The sequence below is a fragment of the Hyla sarda genome, chromosome 5 (assembly GCF_029499605.1).
Source record: "Hyla sarda isolate aHylSar1 chromosome 5, aHylSar1.hap1, whole genome shotgun sequence".
In the NCBI taxonomy this organism is placed as follows: Eukaryota; Metazoa; Chordata; class Amphibia; order Anura; family Hylidae; genus Hyla; species Hyla sarda.
Genome location: NC_079193.1, coordinates 227,872,793 through 227,889,142, shown reverse-complemented (window position 1 = coordinate 227,889,142; position 16,350 = coordinate 227,872,793). Strand labels below are relative to the sequence as shown.

The 16,350-nt window shown below is 44.7% G+C and overlaps 2 protein-coding genes across 13 annotated transcripts in view; one reads left to right on the top strand and one right to left on the bottom strand.

The window, feature by feature from the left end:
• The window catches only part of RNF144B (ring finger protein 144B), a 154,397-nt gene extending 144,887 nt beyond the window's left edge, over positions 1-9,510 (bottom strand). For all 3 annotated transcript variants that reach the window (XM_056521267.1, XM_056521269.1, XM_056521270.1), the window contains exon 1: positions 9,159-9,510. The gene's annotated coding sequence lies outside the window, so the exon portion shown is untranslated. The remainder of the gene's footprint in view (positions 1-9,158) is intronic.
• Positions 1-16,350, top strand: part of DEK (DEK proto-oncogene) — a 122,408-nt gene that overhangs the window by 30,459 nt on the left and 75,599 nt on the right. Inside the window, exons 1-2 of one of the 10 annotated variants that reach the window (XM_056521255.1) lie at positions 8,391-8,563; positions 10,493-10,675. In XM_056521255.1, the coding sequence (XP_056377230.1) occupies positions 10,501-10,675 (175 nt within the window). In that variant the 5' untranslated portion in view covers positions 8,391-8,563; positions 10,493-10,500. The other 9 variants (XM_056521253.1, XM_056521254.1, XM_056521258.1 and 6 more) reach the window with 9 other exon arrangements.

Here is a 16,350-nt window from a genome sequence, read left to right as displayed (position 1 = left end):
CTGACACCACCTCCAATCGTTAAGCTGGCCACGCTTCCCCCTCCCACCCCCACCACCTATTCCCCCTGCTTCACCCGGACTTCGCGGTATACAAAAAAAAAAAAAAAAAAAGTGGAAATCGAGCCTTAAGGTCGTGAAAAAGGGGTTGTTTTTTTTTTTTTACCCCATAAAAGTCTATAGGAAATATATGTTACTGCATAACTTCCAAACGCCTTGAGATATTTCGATACTTGGTCACATGTTACTCATATGTCCACTTAACCTCTTAACCCCTTAAGGACCGGAGGTTTTTTCGTTTTTGCATTTTCGTTTTTTGCTCCTTGCCTTTAAAAAATCATAACTCTTTCAAATTTACACCTAAAAATCCATATGATGGCTTATTTTTTGCGCCACCAATTCTACTTTGTAATTACGTCAGTCATTTTGCCCAAAAATCTACGGTGAAGCGGGAAAAAAAATCATTGTGCGACAAAATTGAAAAAAAAAACGCTGTTTTGTAACTTTTGGGGGCTTCCGTTTCTACGTAGTAAATTTTTCGGTAAAAATGACACCTGATATGTATTCTGTAGGTCCATACGATTAAAATGATACCCTACTTATATAGGTTTGATTTTGTCGGACTTCTGGAAAAAATCATAACTACATGCAGGAAAATTAATACGTTTAAAATTGTCATCTTCTGACCCCTATAACTTTTTTATTTTTCCGTGTATGGGGCGGTATGAGGGCTCATTTTTTGCGCCGTGATCTGAAGTTTTTACCGGTACCATTTTTGCATTGATAGGACTTATTGATCACTTTTTATTCATTTTTAAATGATATAAAAAGTGACCAAAAATGCACTATTTTGGACTTTGGAATTTTTTTGCGCGCACGCCATTGACCGAGCGGTTTAATTAATGATATTTTTATAATTCGGACATTTCCGCACGCGGTGATACCACATATGTTTGTTTTTATTTTTACTGTTTTTTTTTTTATTGGAAAAGGGGGGTGATTCAAACTTTTAATAGGGGAGGAGTTAAATGATCTTTATTCACTTTTTTTTTTCACTTTTTTTTTGCAGTGTTATAGGTCCCATAGGGACCTATAACACTGCACACACTGATCTTCTATGTTGATCACTGGTTTCTCATAAGAAACCAGTGATCAACGATTCTGCCGCATGACTGCTCATGCCTGGATCTCAGGCACTGAGCAGTCATTCGGCGATCGGACAGCGAGGAGGCAGGAAGGGGCCCTCCCGCTGTCCTGTCAGCTGTTCGGGATGCCGCGATTAGCCGCGGCTATCCCGAACAGCTCAACTGAGCTAGCCGGGAACTTTCACTTTCACTTTTAGCCGCGCGGCTCAGCTTTGAGCGCGCGGCTAAAGGGTTGATATCGCGCGGCGCCGCGATCGGCGCTGCGCGCTATTAGAGGCGGGTCCCGGCTTCACTATGACGCCGGGCCCGCCATGATAGGACGCAGGGTTACTGTGTAACCCCGCGTTATATCGGAAGAGCAGGACCAAGGACGTACCGGTACGTCCTTGGTCCTTAAGGGGTTAAGGACCAAGGGCGTACCTGTACGCCCGTGGGAATTTCGTTCCTCGCCGCGCGGGGATCAGGCCGGGGTGACTGCTGTTATCTATCATCGGGCACCCCGCGCAAATGCCCAGGGGGGTCATTAGACCCCCCCATGTCGGCGATCGGCACAAATAGCAAGTGAATTCACACTTGCGATTTGCGCCGATTCCGGGTCATACGGGTCTATGGTGACCCGGAATAGAAGGGGGATCGCGGGTGTCCTAGACACCCACGATCCCCCTGTAGCGATAGGAGTGAGGTGGCAGGGTTGCCACCCCTCCTATCTCTGCTATTGGTGGTCTAGACACGACCACCAATAGCAGATCTGGGGCTGAGGGGTTTACTTTCGGTTTCCCCGTCCTGCCCACCCACAATAGGCAGGGCAGGACGGGGAAACCGACAGGGACCGGCGCCGAAGATCCACTTAGCCATCGGCGGCGGGCGAAGATCAGCGGCGGCAGCGGGCGAAGATCAGCGGAAGAAGAGGACGGCGACGCAGCTTCCTGGATCCAACGGAAGCCGGCGAGTCACTTAGCAACATCTGGAGGGCTACAGTCTGAGACCACTATAGTGGTCTCTAAACTGTAACCCTCCAGATGTTGTAAAACTACAACTCCCAGCATGCCCAGAGAGCGGTTTAAGCTTGCTGGGAGTTGCAGTTTTGCAACAGCTGGAGGTCTACAGTTTGAGACAACTGCAAAGTGATCTCTATACTGTGCACCTCCAGATCTTGCAAAACTACAACTCCCAGCATGCCCAGACAGCAGTTTGCTGTCTGGGCATGCTGGGAGTTGTCGTTTTGCAACATCTGGAGGTCCACAGTTTGGAGACCACTGTGCAGTGGTCTCTAAACTATAGCTCTCCTGATGTTGCAAAACTGCAACTCCCAGCAAGCCTAAACAGCAAACAGCTGTCTCTGCATGCTGGGAGTTGTAGTTGCGATCCCTCCAGCTGTTGCATAACTACATCTCCCAGCATGCCTTTCGGCGATCAGTACATGCTGGGAGTTTAAGTTTTGCAACAGCTGGAGGCACACTGGTTGGAAAATACTGAGTTAGGTAACAGAACCTAACTGAAGGTTTTCCAACCAGTGTGCCTCCAGCTGTTGCAAAAGTACAACTCCCAGCATGCACGGTCTGTCAGTACATGCTGGGAGTTGTAGTTCTGATACAGCTGGAGGTTTGCCCCCACCCCATGTGAACGTACAGGGTACATTCACACTGGCGGGTTTACAGTAAGTTTTCTACTTCAAGTATGAGCTGTGGCAAATTTTTCACCGCAGCGCAAACTCCTAGCGGTAAATTCACTGTAAACCCGCCAGTGTGAATGTACCCTAAAAACACTGCACTACACTAACACATAATAAAGAGTAAAACACTACATATACACCCCTTTACACTGTCCCCCTAAAAAAAAAAAAAAAAACGTATTGTACGGCAGTGTTTCCAAAACAGAGCCTCCAGCTGTTGCAAAACAACAACTCCCAGCATTTCCGGACAGCCACTAACTGTCCAGGCATGCTGGGAGTTTAGCAACAGCTGGAGGCACCCTGTTTGGGAATCACTGGCATAGAATACCCCTATGTCCACCCCTGTGTAATCCCTAATTTAGTCCTCAAATGTGCATGGCGCTCTCTCACTTCAGAGCCCTGTCGTATTTCAAGGAAACAGTTTAGTGCCACATATAGGGTATCTCCGTACTCAAGAGAAATTGCACTACTAATTTTGGGGGCTTTTTTTCCTTTTACCCCTTATGAAAAAGAAAAGTTGGGGTCTACACGAGCCTGTTAGTGTAAAAAAAAAATTTTTTTTACGCTAACATGCTGGTGTTGTCCTTTTACTTTTTTTCACGGGAGGTAAAAGGAAAAAAAAGACCCCCAAAATTTGTAACGCAATTTCTCCTGAGTACGGAGATACGCACAACAAGGCTCAGGAGTGAGAGCGCACCATGTACATTTGAGGCCTAAATTGGTAATTTGCACAGGGGTGGCTGATTTTACAGCGGTTCTGACATAAACCCCAAAAAATAAATACCCACATGTGACCCCATTTTGGAAATGACACCCCTCACGGAAAGTAACAAGGGGTATAGTGAGCCTCAACACCCCACAGGTGTTTGACAAATGTCCATTAAAGTTGGATGGGAAAATGGAAAAAAAAAAAATTTCTCTTCACTAAAATGCTGGTGTCACCCTAAATTTTTCATTTTCACAAGGGAAAATAAAAAAAAGCCCCCCAAAATTTGTAACCCAATTTCTTCTGAGTAAGAGCATACCCCATATGTGGATGTAAAGTGCTCTATGGGTGCACTAAAATGCTCAGAAGAAGGAGCACCATTGGGATTTTGAAGAGAAAATTTGTCCGTAATTGAAGGCCACTTGTGTTTACAAAGCCCCCATGGTACCAGAACAATGGACCCCCCATATGTGACCCCATTTTGGAAACTACACCCCTCATGTAATGTAATAAGGGGTACAGTGAGCATTTACGCCCCACAGGTGTCTGACAGATTTTTGGAACAGTCATCCGTGAAAATTAAAAATTTAATTTTCCATTTGCACAGCCCACTGTTCCAAAGATCTGTCAAACGCCAGTGGGGTGTAAATGCTCACTGCACCACTTATTAAATTCTGTGAGGGGTGTAGTTTCCAAAATGGGGTCACATGTGGGGGGGGTCCACTGTTCTGGCACCACGGGGGGCTTTGTAAATGCACATGGCCCCTGACTACCATTCCAAACAAATTCTCTTTCCAAAAGCTCAATGGTGCTCCTCCTCTTCTGAGCATTGTAGTTCGCCCGTAGTGCACTTCAGGTCCACTTATGGGGTACCTCCATACTCAGAAGAGATGGGGTTACAAATTTTGGGGGGTATTTTCTGCTATTAACCCTTGCAAAAATGTGAAATTTGGGGGGAAACACATTTTAGTGAAATTTTTTTTTTTTTTTAACGTATGCAAAAGTCGTGAAACACCTGTGGGGTATTAAGGCTCACTTTATTCCTTGTTACGTTCCCCAAGGGGTCTAGTTTCCAAAATGGTATGCCATGTGGGTTATTTTTGCTGTTCTGGCACCATAGGGGCTTCCTAAATGCAACATGCCCCCCAAAAACCATTTCTGAAAAACTTACTCTCCAAAATCCCCTTGTCGCTCCTTCGCTTCTGAGCCCTCTACTGCGCCCGCCGAACACTTTACATAGACATATGAGGTATGTGCTTACTCAAGAGAAATTGGGCTACAAATATAAGTATACATTTTCTCCTTTTACCCCTTGTAAAAATTCAAAAATTGGGTTTACAAGAACGTGCGAGTGTAAAAAATAAAGATTGTGAATTTTCTCCTTCACTTTGCTGCTATTCCTGTGAAACACCTAAAGGGTTAAAACACTTACTGATTGTCATTTTGAATACTTTGGGGGGTGTAGTTTTTATAATGGGGTCATTTGTGGGGTATTTCTAATGGGAAGACCCTTCAAATCCACTTCAAACCTGAACTGGTCTCTGAAAAAAAGCGAGGTTCAAAATTTTGTGAAAAATTGGAAAAGTGCTGCTGAACTTTGAAGCCCTCTGGTGTCTTCCAAAAGTAAAAACACGTCAATTTTATGATGCAAACATAAAGTAGACATATTGGAAATGTGAATAAAATAAAAAAATATTTTGAATATCCATTTTCCTTACAAGCAGAAAGCTTCAAAGTTAGAAAAATGCAAAATTTTCAAATTTTTCATCAAATTTTGGGATTTTTCACCAAGAAAGGATGCAAGTTACCACAAAATTTTACCACTATGTTAAAGTAGAATATGTCACGATAAAACAATCTCGGAATCAGAATGATAACTAAAAGCATTCCAGAGTTATTAATGTTTAAAGTGACAGTGGTCAGATGTGCAAAAAAACGCTCTGGTCCTAAGGTGTAAAATCGCCTGGTCCTTAAGCGGTTAAAGGGGTACTCCGGTGAAAAACTTTTTTCTTTTAAATCAACTGGTGACAGAAAGTTAAATATATTTGTATATTACTTCTATTAACAAATCTTAATCCTTCCAGTACTTATTAGCTGCTGAATGCTACAGAGGAAATTCCTTTCTTTTTGGAACACTGATGACATCACGAGCACAGTGCTCTCTGCTGACATCTCTGTCCATTTTAGCAACCATGCATAGTAGATGTATGCTAAGGGCAGCATGGCGGCTCAGTGGTTAGTACTGCTGCCTTGCAGTGCTGGGGACTTGGGTTCAAATCCCACTAAGGACAACAATAAATAAAGCGTTATTATTATAATAACGTCAGCAGAGAGAACTGTGCTCGTGATGTCATCAGAGAGCATTCCAAAAAGAAAAAAAAATTCCTCTGTAGTATTCAGCAGCTAATAAGTACAGGAAGGATTAAGATTTTTTTAATAGAAGTAATTTACAAATATGTTTAACTTTCTGCCACCAGTTGATTTAAAAGAAAAAAAGGTTTTCACCGGAGTACCCCTTTAAAATAGAGGATAGTTAACTTAACCCTTAACTACCCCCATTTGTGAGGGTCAGGGTTTTTGTTTAAAGTCCCATGCAAATCAATGGGAAATGTATGTTCCCAAATAACTTCCGTATGGCTAGAGATATTTCAATACCTGGTACACATATTAAAGGTTGGGATATGAGGACGGGATGGGCGGTCGGGATAGCAGGTCGAAATAGGAGGTTGCGATAGGACAGGAAGATAAGGATAGGAGGTTGGGATAGGAGATAGAAGGACGGGATGGTTGGGATAGGAGGTCGAGATAGGATTGTTGGCAGTACATAAGCAGCGCGAGAAGGTGGGTTCCCCTGCACGCAGACTCAGTAAAAGACCTCAAAGGATGTTGATCTTCAATTCCACAAAACAGCAGATACAAAAAAACACAGAGAGTGCTCCGTAGTGCAATAAACGATGGGTAGGATCCGCATATAATAATAAATTGAGCTTACCCAAGGAGTTGTCCTGACAAGCAGGCACAACTCTGGTGATCGTGTATAGAAATGTGTCCAAAGTGCAGCCGGTCCCTCTCCACCACCTCGTGGTGTTCAGTAATCCAATAAATCCTCCAAACCACTGAGGGTTAATTCAGGCGCAAGCAATGGAACTAGGTATATGCAGCAATGCTGGTGGATGGCTTATAGGAAAGTAGGGTCAATGTGAATAACCAAAGGTCATTTATTTCAGAACAACTCGTTTCAACGCCAGAGCAGGCATCTTCCTCAGGTTCATAACAATACAATTACATGTAATTTATACAAAAAAGTACCGTATTCCTAAGGGCAGTTGACCCACGTCATGCCGCAAAACTGGGATCCAGGAGCGGGGCGGAAGCCGCGTACGCCACAAGAGCAGGGCAGAAGTCACGTCACACCACTAACCTGGACACCCAGGGGAAGGGCGGAAGTGAATCAAAAAGACCGAAGGAACAAAACCAACAAAATAATGTAAGTAAAAACATACAAATATATATTACGGTAAAAAGCAATAATATAGTAATAATATAGGACAGGTATGTGAAAAAAATAATTCAATGCAGCTATAATGTGTTTTCAATGGTCTCATTTAGTCCATCCGGGTGTAAGCATTTCAATTTATAAATCCAATAGGATTCTTTGTTTATTAATTTTTGAAAACGATTGTGTGTCTACCGGTATTTTATCTATAATAATTAGTTTTAAGAGATCTTGGTTCTTATGTAATTGTGCAAAATGACACAATAGTGTATCGCGTCGTTTTGCACAATTACATGATAAGAACCAAGATCTTTTAAAACTAATTATTATAGATAAAATACCGGTAGACACACATAATCGTTTTCAAAAATTAATAAACAAAGAATCCTATTGGATTTATAAATTGAAATGCTTGCACCCGGATGGACTAAATGAGACCATTGAAAACACATAGCTGCATTGAATTATTTTTTCACATACCTGTCCTATATTACTATATTATTGCTTTTTAATATATATTTGTATGTTTTTACTTACATTATTTTGTTGGTTTTGTTCCTTCGGTCTTTTTGATTCACTTCCGCCCTTCCCCTGGGTGTCCAGGTTAGTGGTGTGACGTGGCTTCCGCCCTGTTCTTGTGGCGTACGTGGCTTCCGCCCCGCTCCTGGATCCCAGTTTTGCGGCATGACGTGGGTCAACTGCCCTTAGGAATACGGTACTTTTTTGTATAAATTACATGCAATTGTATTGTTGTTATGAACCTGAGGAAGACGCCTGCTCTGGCATTGAAACGCGTTGTTCTGAAATAAATGACCTTTGGTTATTCACATTGACCCTACTTTCCTATAAGCCATCCACCAGCATTGCTGCATATACCGAGTTCCATTCCTTGCGCCTGAATTAACCCTCAGTGGTTTGGAGGATTTATTGGACAAAACAGCAGATGTAATGTTTCGGGTTGTTGGATGCCTGTAGACTTTACCCAGAGCAGCCTCATTACTATAGGATCGTAAAAAGTAAATCTATGTTACCCCAAACTTAACACGCGTGAAGCTGCTGACAAAAAGCTAGTGATGCATATAACAGTATATTTCATTAACGGGATGCAGACAGATGCAATTAAGTGGCAGGAATGCAGTGTAGACCTAAGCTAAAATAGATATGGCTGTTAATAGAGGATGGAAAACACAAAAATGCATAAATGAAGCTTGTTCTGTCCTTAAGGGGATATAGATGTAATACGAGTGACTTGGTTTCCTAGCGCCCTCTTCGTCCTTTCTCTCAGGACAGGTCATAGCTAGTATAGCCGTTCACCTGCCCTGCATAGAAACAACCACGACCCTGGTAAACACAATTCTGAGCAGACAAGCCGAGTATTTCCCGCCATATGCCGCCGGTGTCTCCAGGACTGCGGTGCACAACCCTGACAGCGCTTATATAACCCGCTCTCCTCTTCCGGGGTAGCCTGTCCCATTATCCTGTCACAGCAGCACTGCCGCCCGCAAGCCTGTGTCCTGTTCCCGCCCAGCGCCTCCTCTTCTCTTGTGGTTGGTCGTCGCTTTCCCGCTTTGCTCTTACACCGCCATTTTAAATAAAAATAAATAAATAATAAAGGCGCCGTCTAAGAGCAGTTTTCTTGTCGGGCACCGTATGTGCTGTCTCTGCGAGAGCTAAAAGCTGCACGTAGCCGCTTTTCACCTCACGACTGGTAAAAGCTTCCTGCGATTTCAACGACTAAACCAAAGTCCTGTCATTTCCCCGCTGCGCCATCTCACAAGCCGGCCGAGCACAGGGTGAGTGTCCTGGATGGCGCCGCTCTGGCCTACGTATATGAGGCGGGCACTGGACGGGTAATGTTAATCGGGTGTGTGAAATGGGCACCGGACGGGTAATGTTAATCGGGTGTGTGAAATGGGCACCGGACGGGTAATGTTAAGTGTTTGTTGCCGGGCACAAGGTTATTATGGGGACAGTATGTGATCTGCTCTGTGGAAACCTCATTGTGACTGGTGCTGCCGGCGGGAACGCGTGTGTGAGAGCTGTGCCCGGCTCTAGTCGAGTCATTTGTTGCATCGTGTGCTGCTATTTTTGGACAGCGCAGTATGATAGTCCCTGTGTACACAGGTGGGGATGTATACGTACATCTATTTAGGGATATGCTCTGACTGACATGGACGTGTCAGGTCGGTTGCTGCGGCGAGTGTGTGGGCACAGGGCAGTCACTTGTCAGAGCTGGAGACGTCAGGTGCAGGAGATAAGCTCGTACTTCCCGCCTCTGGGAGCTGTCGTTATTACTATAGGGACTGTGTTCACCACTAATTTCATTACACCATGGCTGTGCTCCTTTGGGAACATCTTAATGTGTAGGCTTAGTGAAGAGAAACCCAGCATGGCTGCAGACAAACCCAGCTTTGCTGCTAGATCTAGCCTGTCTGCAAGGATCTGTTATTGTTAGGAATAATAGGTTTTAACCATGAATGGACACTGTTCGATGGTAAAGCAATCAACTTTATATCATTGAGGAAAACATCAAGAAATGTATTAATGCTGGTAAAGTCTAGGAATGGTGTTGGTGTTCTTCAGTACAGTGTGCAGATCCTGTCTTTGAAACATTGCCAGGTTAGAACTGTGTTCACATTACCATCCAATAGCTTTTTGTAGCCATGTCTTAGCTTTGAAGGAAGGAATGCCACAGCCTGATGGACCCAAATACAGTGGGGCCAGTGGTGTGATGGCACTGCTAATGTATTTTATATCCAAAACTAGACAAAAAAAATATATATATGGTTGTATTACACCAATACTTATATACCACCTATTGGTGATCCAAAAATACAATTAATTTCCCATATAAAATGCCAATCTTTATTGTTTACTTGACTCACCTGGTTAAAACATAAGGGCTTTCTACCTATCCCGACATAGAGGAGTAATAAATTAGCAGTTTGCCACCTGACCTGGGTGACACAATGTTATACCTATAAGGGGAGATTTATCAAAACCTGCCTAGAGGAAAAGTTGCTGAATTGCCCATAGCAACCAATCCGATTTCTTTCGTTTTTAACAAGGCCTGTGCAAAATGAAAGAAGCGATCTGATTGGTTACCATGGGCAACTCAGCAACTTTTCCTTTGAGCAGGTTTTGATAAATCTCTCCCATAGTGTCTGTGCCTGCAGTGTAGGGATATCAAGTGTGGGGTAGATGCACTTCATATATTAAAGCCTAATTCACTCTGGACATCCTCAACATGTTTTGTCAAGAGGTACACCGGCCTGTGTACCTTTTGAGAGTAGAGGGTGTCGTGACGTGCCCCTCTGTGGTAGAGCTGGGGCTCTGTACAGACAATTGCGGGGGTGGCCACATCGCTCGGAAACCCGTAATAAGTCACGGATTATACTCTTAAAAATGTCTTAGGTTTAGTTAAATACAGAACATTCACTGAAGCGGTCACTCAAGTTTTTTTTTTTTTTTTCCAGGTAAAAACATGTCTTCAGCTGATACAGAAGATACTCTAAATAAAGAGGAATCCGAGACTGTGGAGCAGGCAACAGAAAAGAAAGTGAAAGATGATACTGCAAATGGAAGTGAAGGAGAAGATGAGGAGGAGGAGGAGGAAGAGGATGATGATGAAGAAGAGGATGATGATGATGAGAAAAAAGGTCTTTAAATTTGTGTAAACCAGCTCTTAACCCCTTACCGCATATGGATGTGGTGTGTGTGTGTGTGTGTGTATATATATATATATATATATATATATATGTCCCAAAATAATGCAGCACTACTTATCTAGTCCAACAAACAATGGTGGTGCCAGCGTCCAAAAAAAAGACTCGATCAAAGTCCTCCATAGACAGAAACCAAAAACAGGCGCAGCACTCCAAAAAACAGTGTGATTTAATATCTGATGTCAGCATTACAACGTTTCAACTCCTCCTGGAGCCATTTCCAAGCATGAATGCTTGGAAATGGCTCCAGGAGGAGTTGAAACGTTGTAATGCTGACATCAGATATTAAATCACACTGTTTTTTGGTGTGTGTGTGTGTGTGTGTATATCTATCTATCTATCTATCTATCTATCTATATCTATCTATCCATTGTAGCAGTGCCTTGCTGCAAATGGGTGTGTGTGTATATATATATATATATATATATATATATATATCTGTTTCCGGCGCTGCAACTAAGCTGGCAGAGACCGGCAGCAGTAACTATCTGCCGCATATTGCCATGCTCCTGCCACAACTGTCAGGAGCGGAGCTTTAATCCTGACAGTTAACCCCTTCAATTCTGTGGTCAGTGTGGCTGCAGCATCGATCAGGATGACAGAGGGAGGGAGCTCCCTCTGTTCTCCATTGGAATCCTGAGAAGCGATTGCGGTGTCCCAATGGTAACCATGGCAACCAGAGTCCTCAGAATGGCCTCTGGTTACCTGGCTACGGAAGCTTATTAGGCCTGTCGGTGTAAGGCTATGTTCACACGGACGTAAAATGTGCAGAGTGTCCGCATGAAAAACAGGTGCAAACATTCCGTACATTTGACTAATCCGTGGCCACTAGAACCACTCGGAAATGCATTGGCGTCTGAGTCAGCGCATTTCCGAACGAACATAGTGGTGACTGTTTCATTAAATGTGTGGAATATCTGCACATGTTTTTCGTGTGGACAAGCCGCACATTTTATGCCCGTGTAAACATAGCCTTACAGGCCTGATCCACTTCTGAAGCCAGGTAACTAGAGGCCATGGTTACCATCAAACAGCCTCTGGTTACCTGGCTACGGAAGCTGATCCACCAGGATCACTTCTGACACCCGTTGCGACTATGTATAAAGAACTGAACGCAACACATAATCAACTTCTTTTTCTTAATTTGCTCAGTGAATAATTTAAATCCACAGTTCCGTTTTCATAGTACAAAAAAATTGTAGTACAGGAAAATATATCACTTAAGGTGCACCTTCTCGGACATGCTAGACACTCTTCTTATAGCTGGAAATTTTCAGCCCATGGTCAGGGCCTCCTCCGGCCAAAGATCCTTCCTCTCACGAAGGGGAACAGAGTGGAGCTTGCATTGACACTGACTGATGACATTTCAGAGGACACGCCTCCTTTTTCAAGTATCCCTATCGTGCTCCCATCACCACATTAAATAGGAAAAACAATCTTGTGAGAACTCATTTCTAGGAACAAGAATAGTAAAGATAAAATCCTACGTTAATTAAAAGTAGATAAGATGATCTCTCCTACAGGTACAGTATACAGATCTATCCTCACAGGATTCATTTAAGCCATTGGGATTTACAGAATTTAATGTTTCAATCCAATATACCTCACGCTGTAACAATCTTCTTTTTACTTAATTCTCTGTCGATCCCTGCACTTCTTCTATGACCATCCATTTAAGTTCACTTATTCTATGTTTTTGTTCGATAAAATGTTCGTCCACTCCGGTCTCGCCATACTTATTGATTTCTTCAAATGTGTCCATTTTATCAGATGCTTTAGGCTAAGCTTCTACTTGTATTTTTGTCCTGCATTTTTTGGTTTGAAAAAAAGGCTGAAAAAACACCAGTGCAATTTCCTGCATCTGGCGTTTTTTCATTTGTGTGGAAATTACTACTACTACTACTACTCCCAGCATGGAACACACTGTTCCATGATTGGAGTAGTAGTACCTGTACTATTAGACATATCACCCGATGCGATCGTCCATAATATAGCAGAGAGCGGCTCTCTACAGCGCTCACATCTCTGCACTATACTCCGGCCGGATGGTTGTATCCAATCACAGCTCTCAGAGGGAAATATGAATGAGTGATGTTCTATTCATATCACTGGCCGGAGTATAGTGCAGAGATGTGAGCGCTGTATAGAGCTGCTCAGCATCTCTGCAATACATAGGACGATCACAGCGGAGTGATCGTCCTATGTATTGCAGGAGTGATACCTGCTGTGATCTGTCCTTAACTGCAGGTACTACTATTCCCATCATGGAGCATGCTCTGCTCCATGTTGGGAGCTGTAGTACCTGCAGCTAAGGAAAGATCACAGGTAGAGATGAGCGAACTTACAGTAAATTCGATTCGTCACAAACTTCTCGGCTCGGCAGTTGATGACTTATCCTGCGTAAATTAGTTCAGCCTTCAGGTGCTCCGGTGCGCTGGAAAAGGTGGATACATTCCTAGGAAAGAGTCTCCTAGGACTGTATCCACCTTTTCCAGCCCATCGGAGCACCTGAAAGCTGAACTAATTTATGCAGGAAAAGTCATCAACTGCCGAGCCGAGAAGTTCGTGACGAATCAAATTTACTGTAAGTTCGCTCATCTCTAATCACAGCATATGCCACTCCTCCTCCTGTATAATGTATAGATGCAGCCGGCCGCTCTTCTATGGTCCCCTGCACTGACGTGTGTGTGTGTGTGTGTGTCTCTGCGGGAAATATGAATAGGTTTGTATATATACGGCAGTGCAGGGGACCATAGAAGAGCGGCTGGCCACATGTATACATTATACAGAAGTATTGCAACGTAACCTGGGGCGATCTGTCAATTAGTACAGGTATTACTACTCCCATCATGGAACAGTGTGTTCCATGCTGGGAGTAGTAGTACCACCTAAAAAATAAAGAATAAAAAGTGAAAAACACACACACTACATTTATTATTGTCGTCTAAATTTTTTGTGCCCTGCCTGCCCACATAAATTGATCCATGTTTAAAAATTAATAAAAATTTGGTTATAGATAAATTTCGTTAAATACAATTTTTTCCATCACTACTGTATCTATTTTAAATTTTTTAATGGTACCCTACGAAATAAGAACCGCCTGAAAAAGCGCCAAAGTTAAAACCCACATGCCGTTCTATGGGACAAAATCGCCATGATTTCAGGGGAAAAAAGCCAGTTGCTCAACATGCTGCAATTTTGCAAAACCGCCAAGGTGTTGAAAAACGCAAAAAAAGGGAGAAAACGCCAAAATAATAAAAAAATAAAATAAATAAAAGCCCAGTGGAAAAAGAATTTTGCGATTTATTATTGATCTACAGCTAACATCTGGCCGCAGCTTTTTTTGGCCAAAAAAAGCCATGCGGCAGAATTGGCCTTTTTCTTGAAATTCCCCCCCCCCCCCCCCCCAAAAAAAAACACAAGTAGAAACTTGGCCTCAGCGAGTGCGTTCCGGATTACTGAGCGATGCTCTCCAATCCGGCATTTAACACAGCGCATTGTTTAGCCTACATAAATCTCCTGCCACAACGGCATTTTAATATGTAAACTACCGTATTTATCGGGGTATACCACGCACCGGCCTATAACACGCACCCTCATTTTACCACGGATATTTGGGTAAAAAAAGTTTTTTACCCAAATATCCATGAAAAAATGAGGGTGCGTGTGTGCGCATGTATACCCCGATACACCCCCAGGAAAGGCAGGGGGAGAGAGGCCGTCGCTGCCCGCTTCTCTCCCCCTGCCTTTCCTGGGGTCTAGAGCGCTGCTGTCGGCCCTTTTCACCCCCTGGTTATCGGCGCCGCTGCCCGTTCTGTCCCCCTGACTATCAGTGCCGGCGCCGATAGCCAGGGGGAGAGAAGCGGCGCCGACAGCCAGGGGGAGAGAAGGGGCAGCGGCACCCATTGCCAGCGCCGCTGCCCCGTTGCCTCCCCCCATCCCCGGTGGCATAATTACCTGAGTCCGGTCCGCGCTGCTCCAGGCCTCCGTCGTGCGTCCCAAGCGTCGTTGCTATGCACGGCGCGGCGCTCTGACGTCATGCGCCGCGCCGTTCAGCGCATAGCAATGACGCCGGGGACGCACAACGGAGGCCTGGAGCAGCGGAGCAGCGCGGACCGGACTCAGGTAATTATGCCACCGGGGATGGGGGGAGGCAACAGGGCAGCGGCGCCGGCAATGGGTGCCGCTGCCCCTTCTCTCCCCCTGGCTGTCGGCGCCGCTTCTCTCACCCTGGCTATCGGCGCCGGCACCGATAGTCAGGGGGACAGAACGGGCAGCGGCGCCGATAACCAGGGGGTGAAAAGGGCCGACAGCAGCGCTCTAGACCCCAGGAAAGGCAGGGGGAGAGAAGCGGGCAGCGACGGCCTCTCTCCCCCTGCCTTTCCTGGGGGTGTATCGGCGTATAACACGCACACAGACTTTAGGCTAAAAATTTTAGCCTAAAAAGTGCGTGTTATACGCCGATAAATACGGTACTTGTTTCGTCTCACAATGGTACCAACCACTAATGGGGAACCTAATCCCATATAGTGGGTGCACAATGTGATCACTTTTTATAATGCAGAAACAATTAGAACTAGAACATACAAGCATGCGTGCCCTTGTTTTTTAGATTTCAAAAACATTTGTTTAGATTTTCTTTTTTCTAATATCTGCTCTTACCAAACTATTGGCTAATTTACCTTTCGAGGAATCTTCCCAAACATTTTGCCGAACTTCGGGTCTGCTTTAAGTAGACCCCAAAGTTGTTTCAGTGTTTTTAATCAATTGGGCATGTTTGTCATATGTACTCAAATACACCAAATAATCATAATTTATTTTTTTTTTTTCCCTTTTCCTTTTTTCTCTCTCAATTGTTCTCTCGGGATTTTTTTGTACCTCCTCTCCTACTTTTCTCACTTTGTTTTCTTTATATCCTCTCTTGACAACTTTTTTAACCTCTTCAGGACATAGGGCGTATGGATACGCCCTGCATTCCGAGTCCTTAAGGACCGAGGGCGTATCTATACGCCCGTGGGAAATCCGGCCCCCACCGCTAGCCGGTTGGGGACCAGAGCCGGATGCCTGCTGAAATCGTTCAGCAGGCATCCCGGCATATCGCCCAGGGGGGTCATTATGTCCCCCCATGTCGGCGATCGCAGCACATCGCTCATCAATTCAGATGAGCGATGCGCTGCAATTCCGTTCCCCGCCGCTCGCCGGGCGGGGATCGGAGCCGGATGTCTGCTGATTTCTATCAGCAGACATCCCGGCAGTGTGCCGGAGGAGGTCCGGAGGACCTCCTATACCGGCGATCGCTGCAGGACGCCGGTAACTACTAACCGGCGTTCTGCAGCGGTTCCGGGTCCTCAGGGTCACGTGTGACCCTGTGACCTGGATATAGATGGTGACTGGTGGTGTAGTATACACCACCAATCACCATCCTTGCTGTACTGGGGGCTGGCATTGTGGCCACCCCCTCAGTACAGTTGTGATTGGGTGGCCAAAGTGGCCACACCAATCACAATGTAATGGGAGGGGATGGTGGGGGCTAGGAGCACGTTGCTTCGTTCTGCCCGCCATTCCACTCAGATCTGGTGTGCAGGACGGAGCCCCGTGCTGCTCACCAT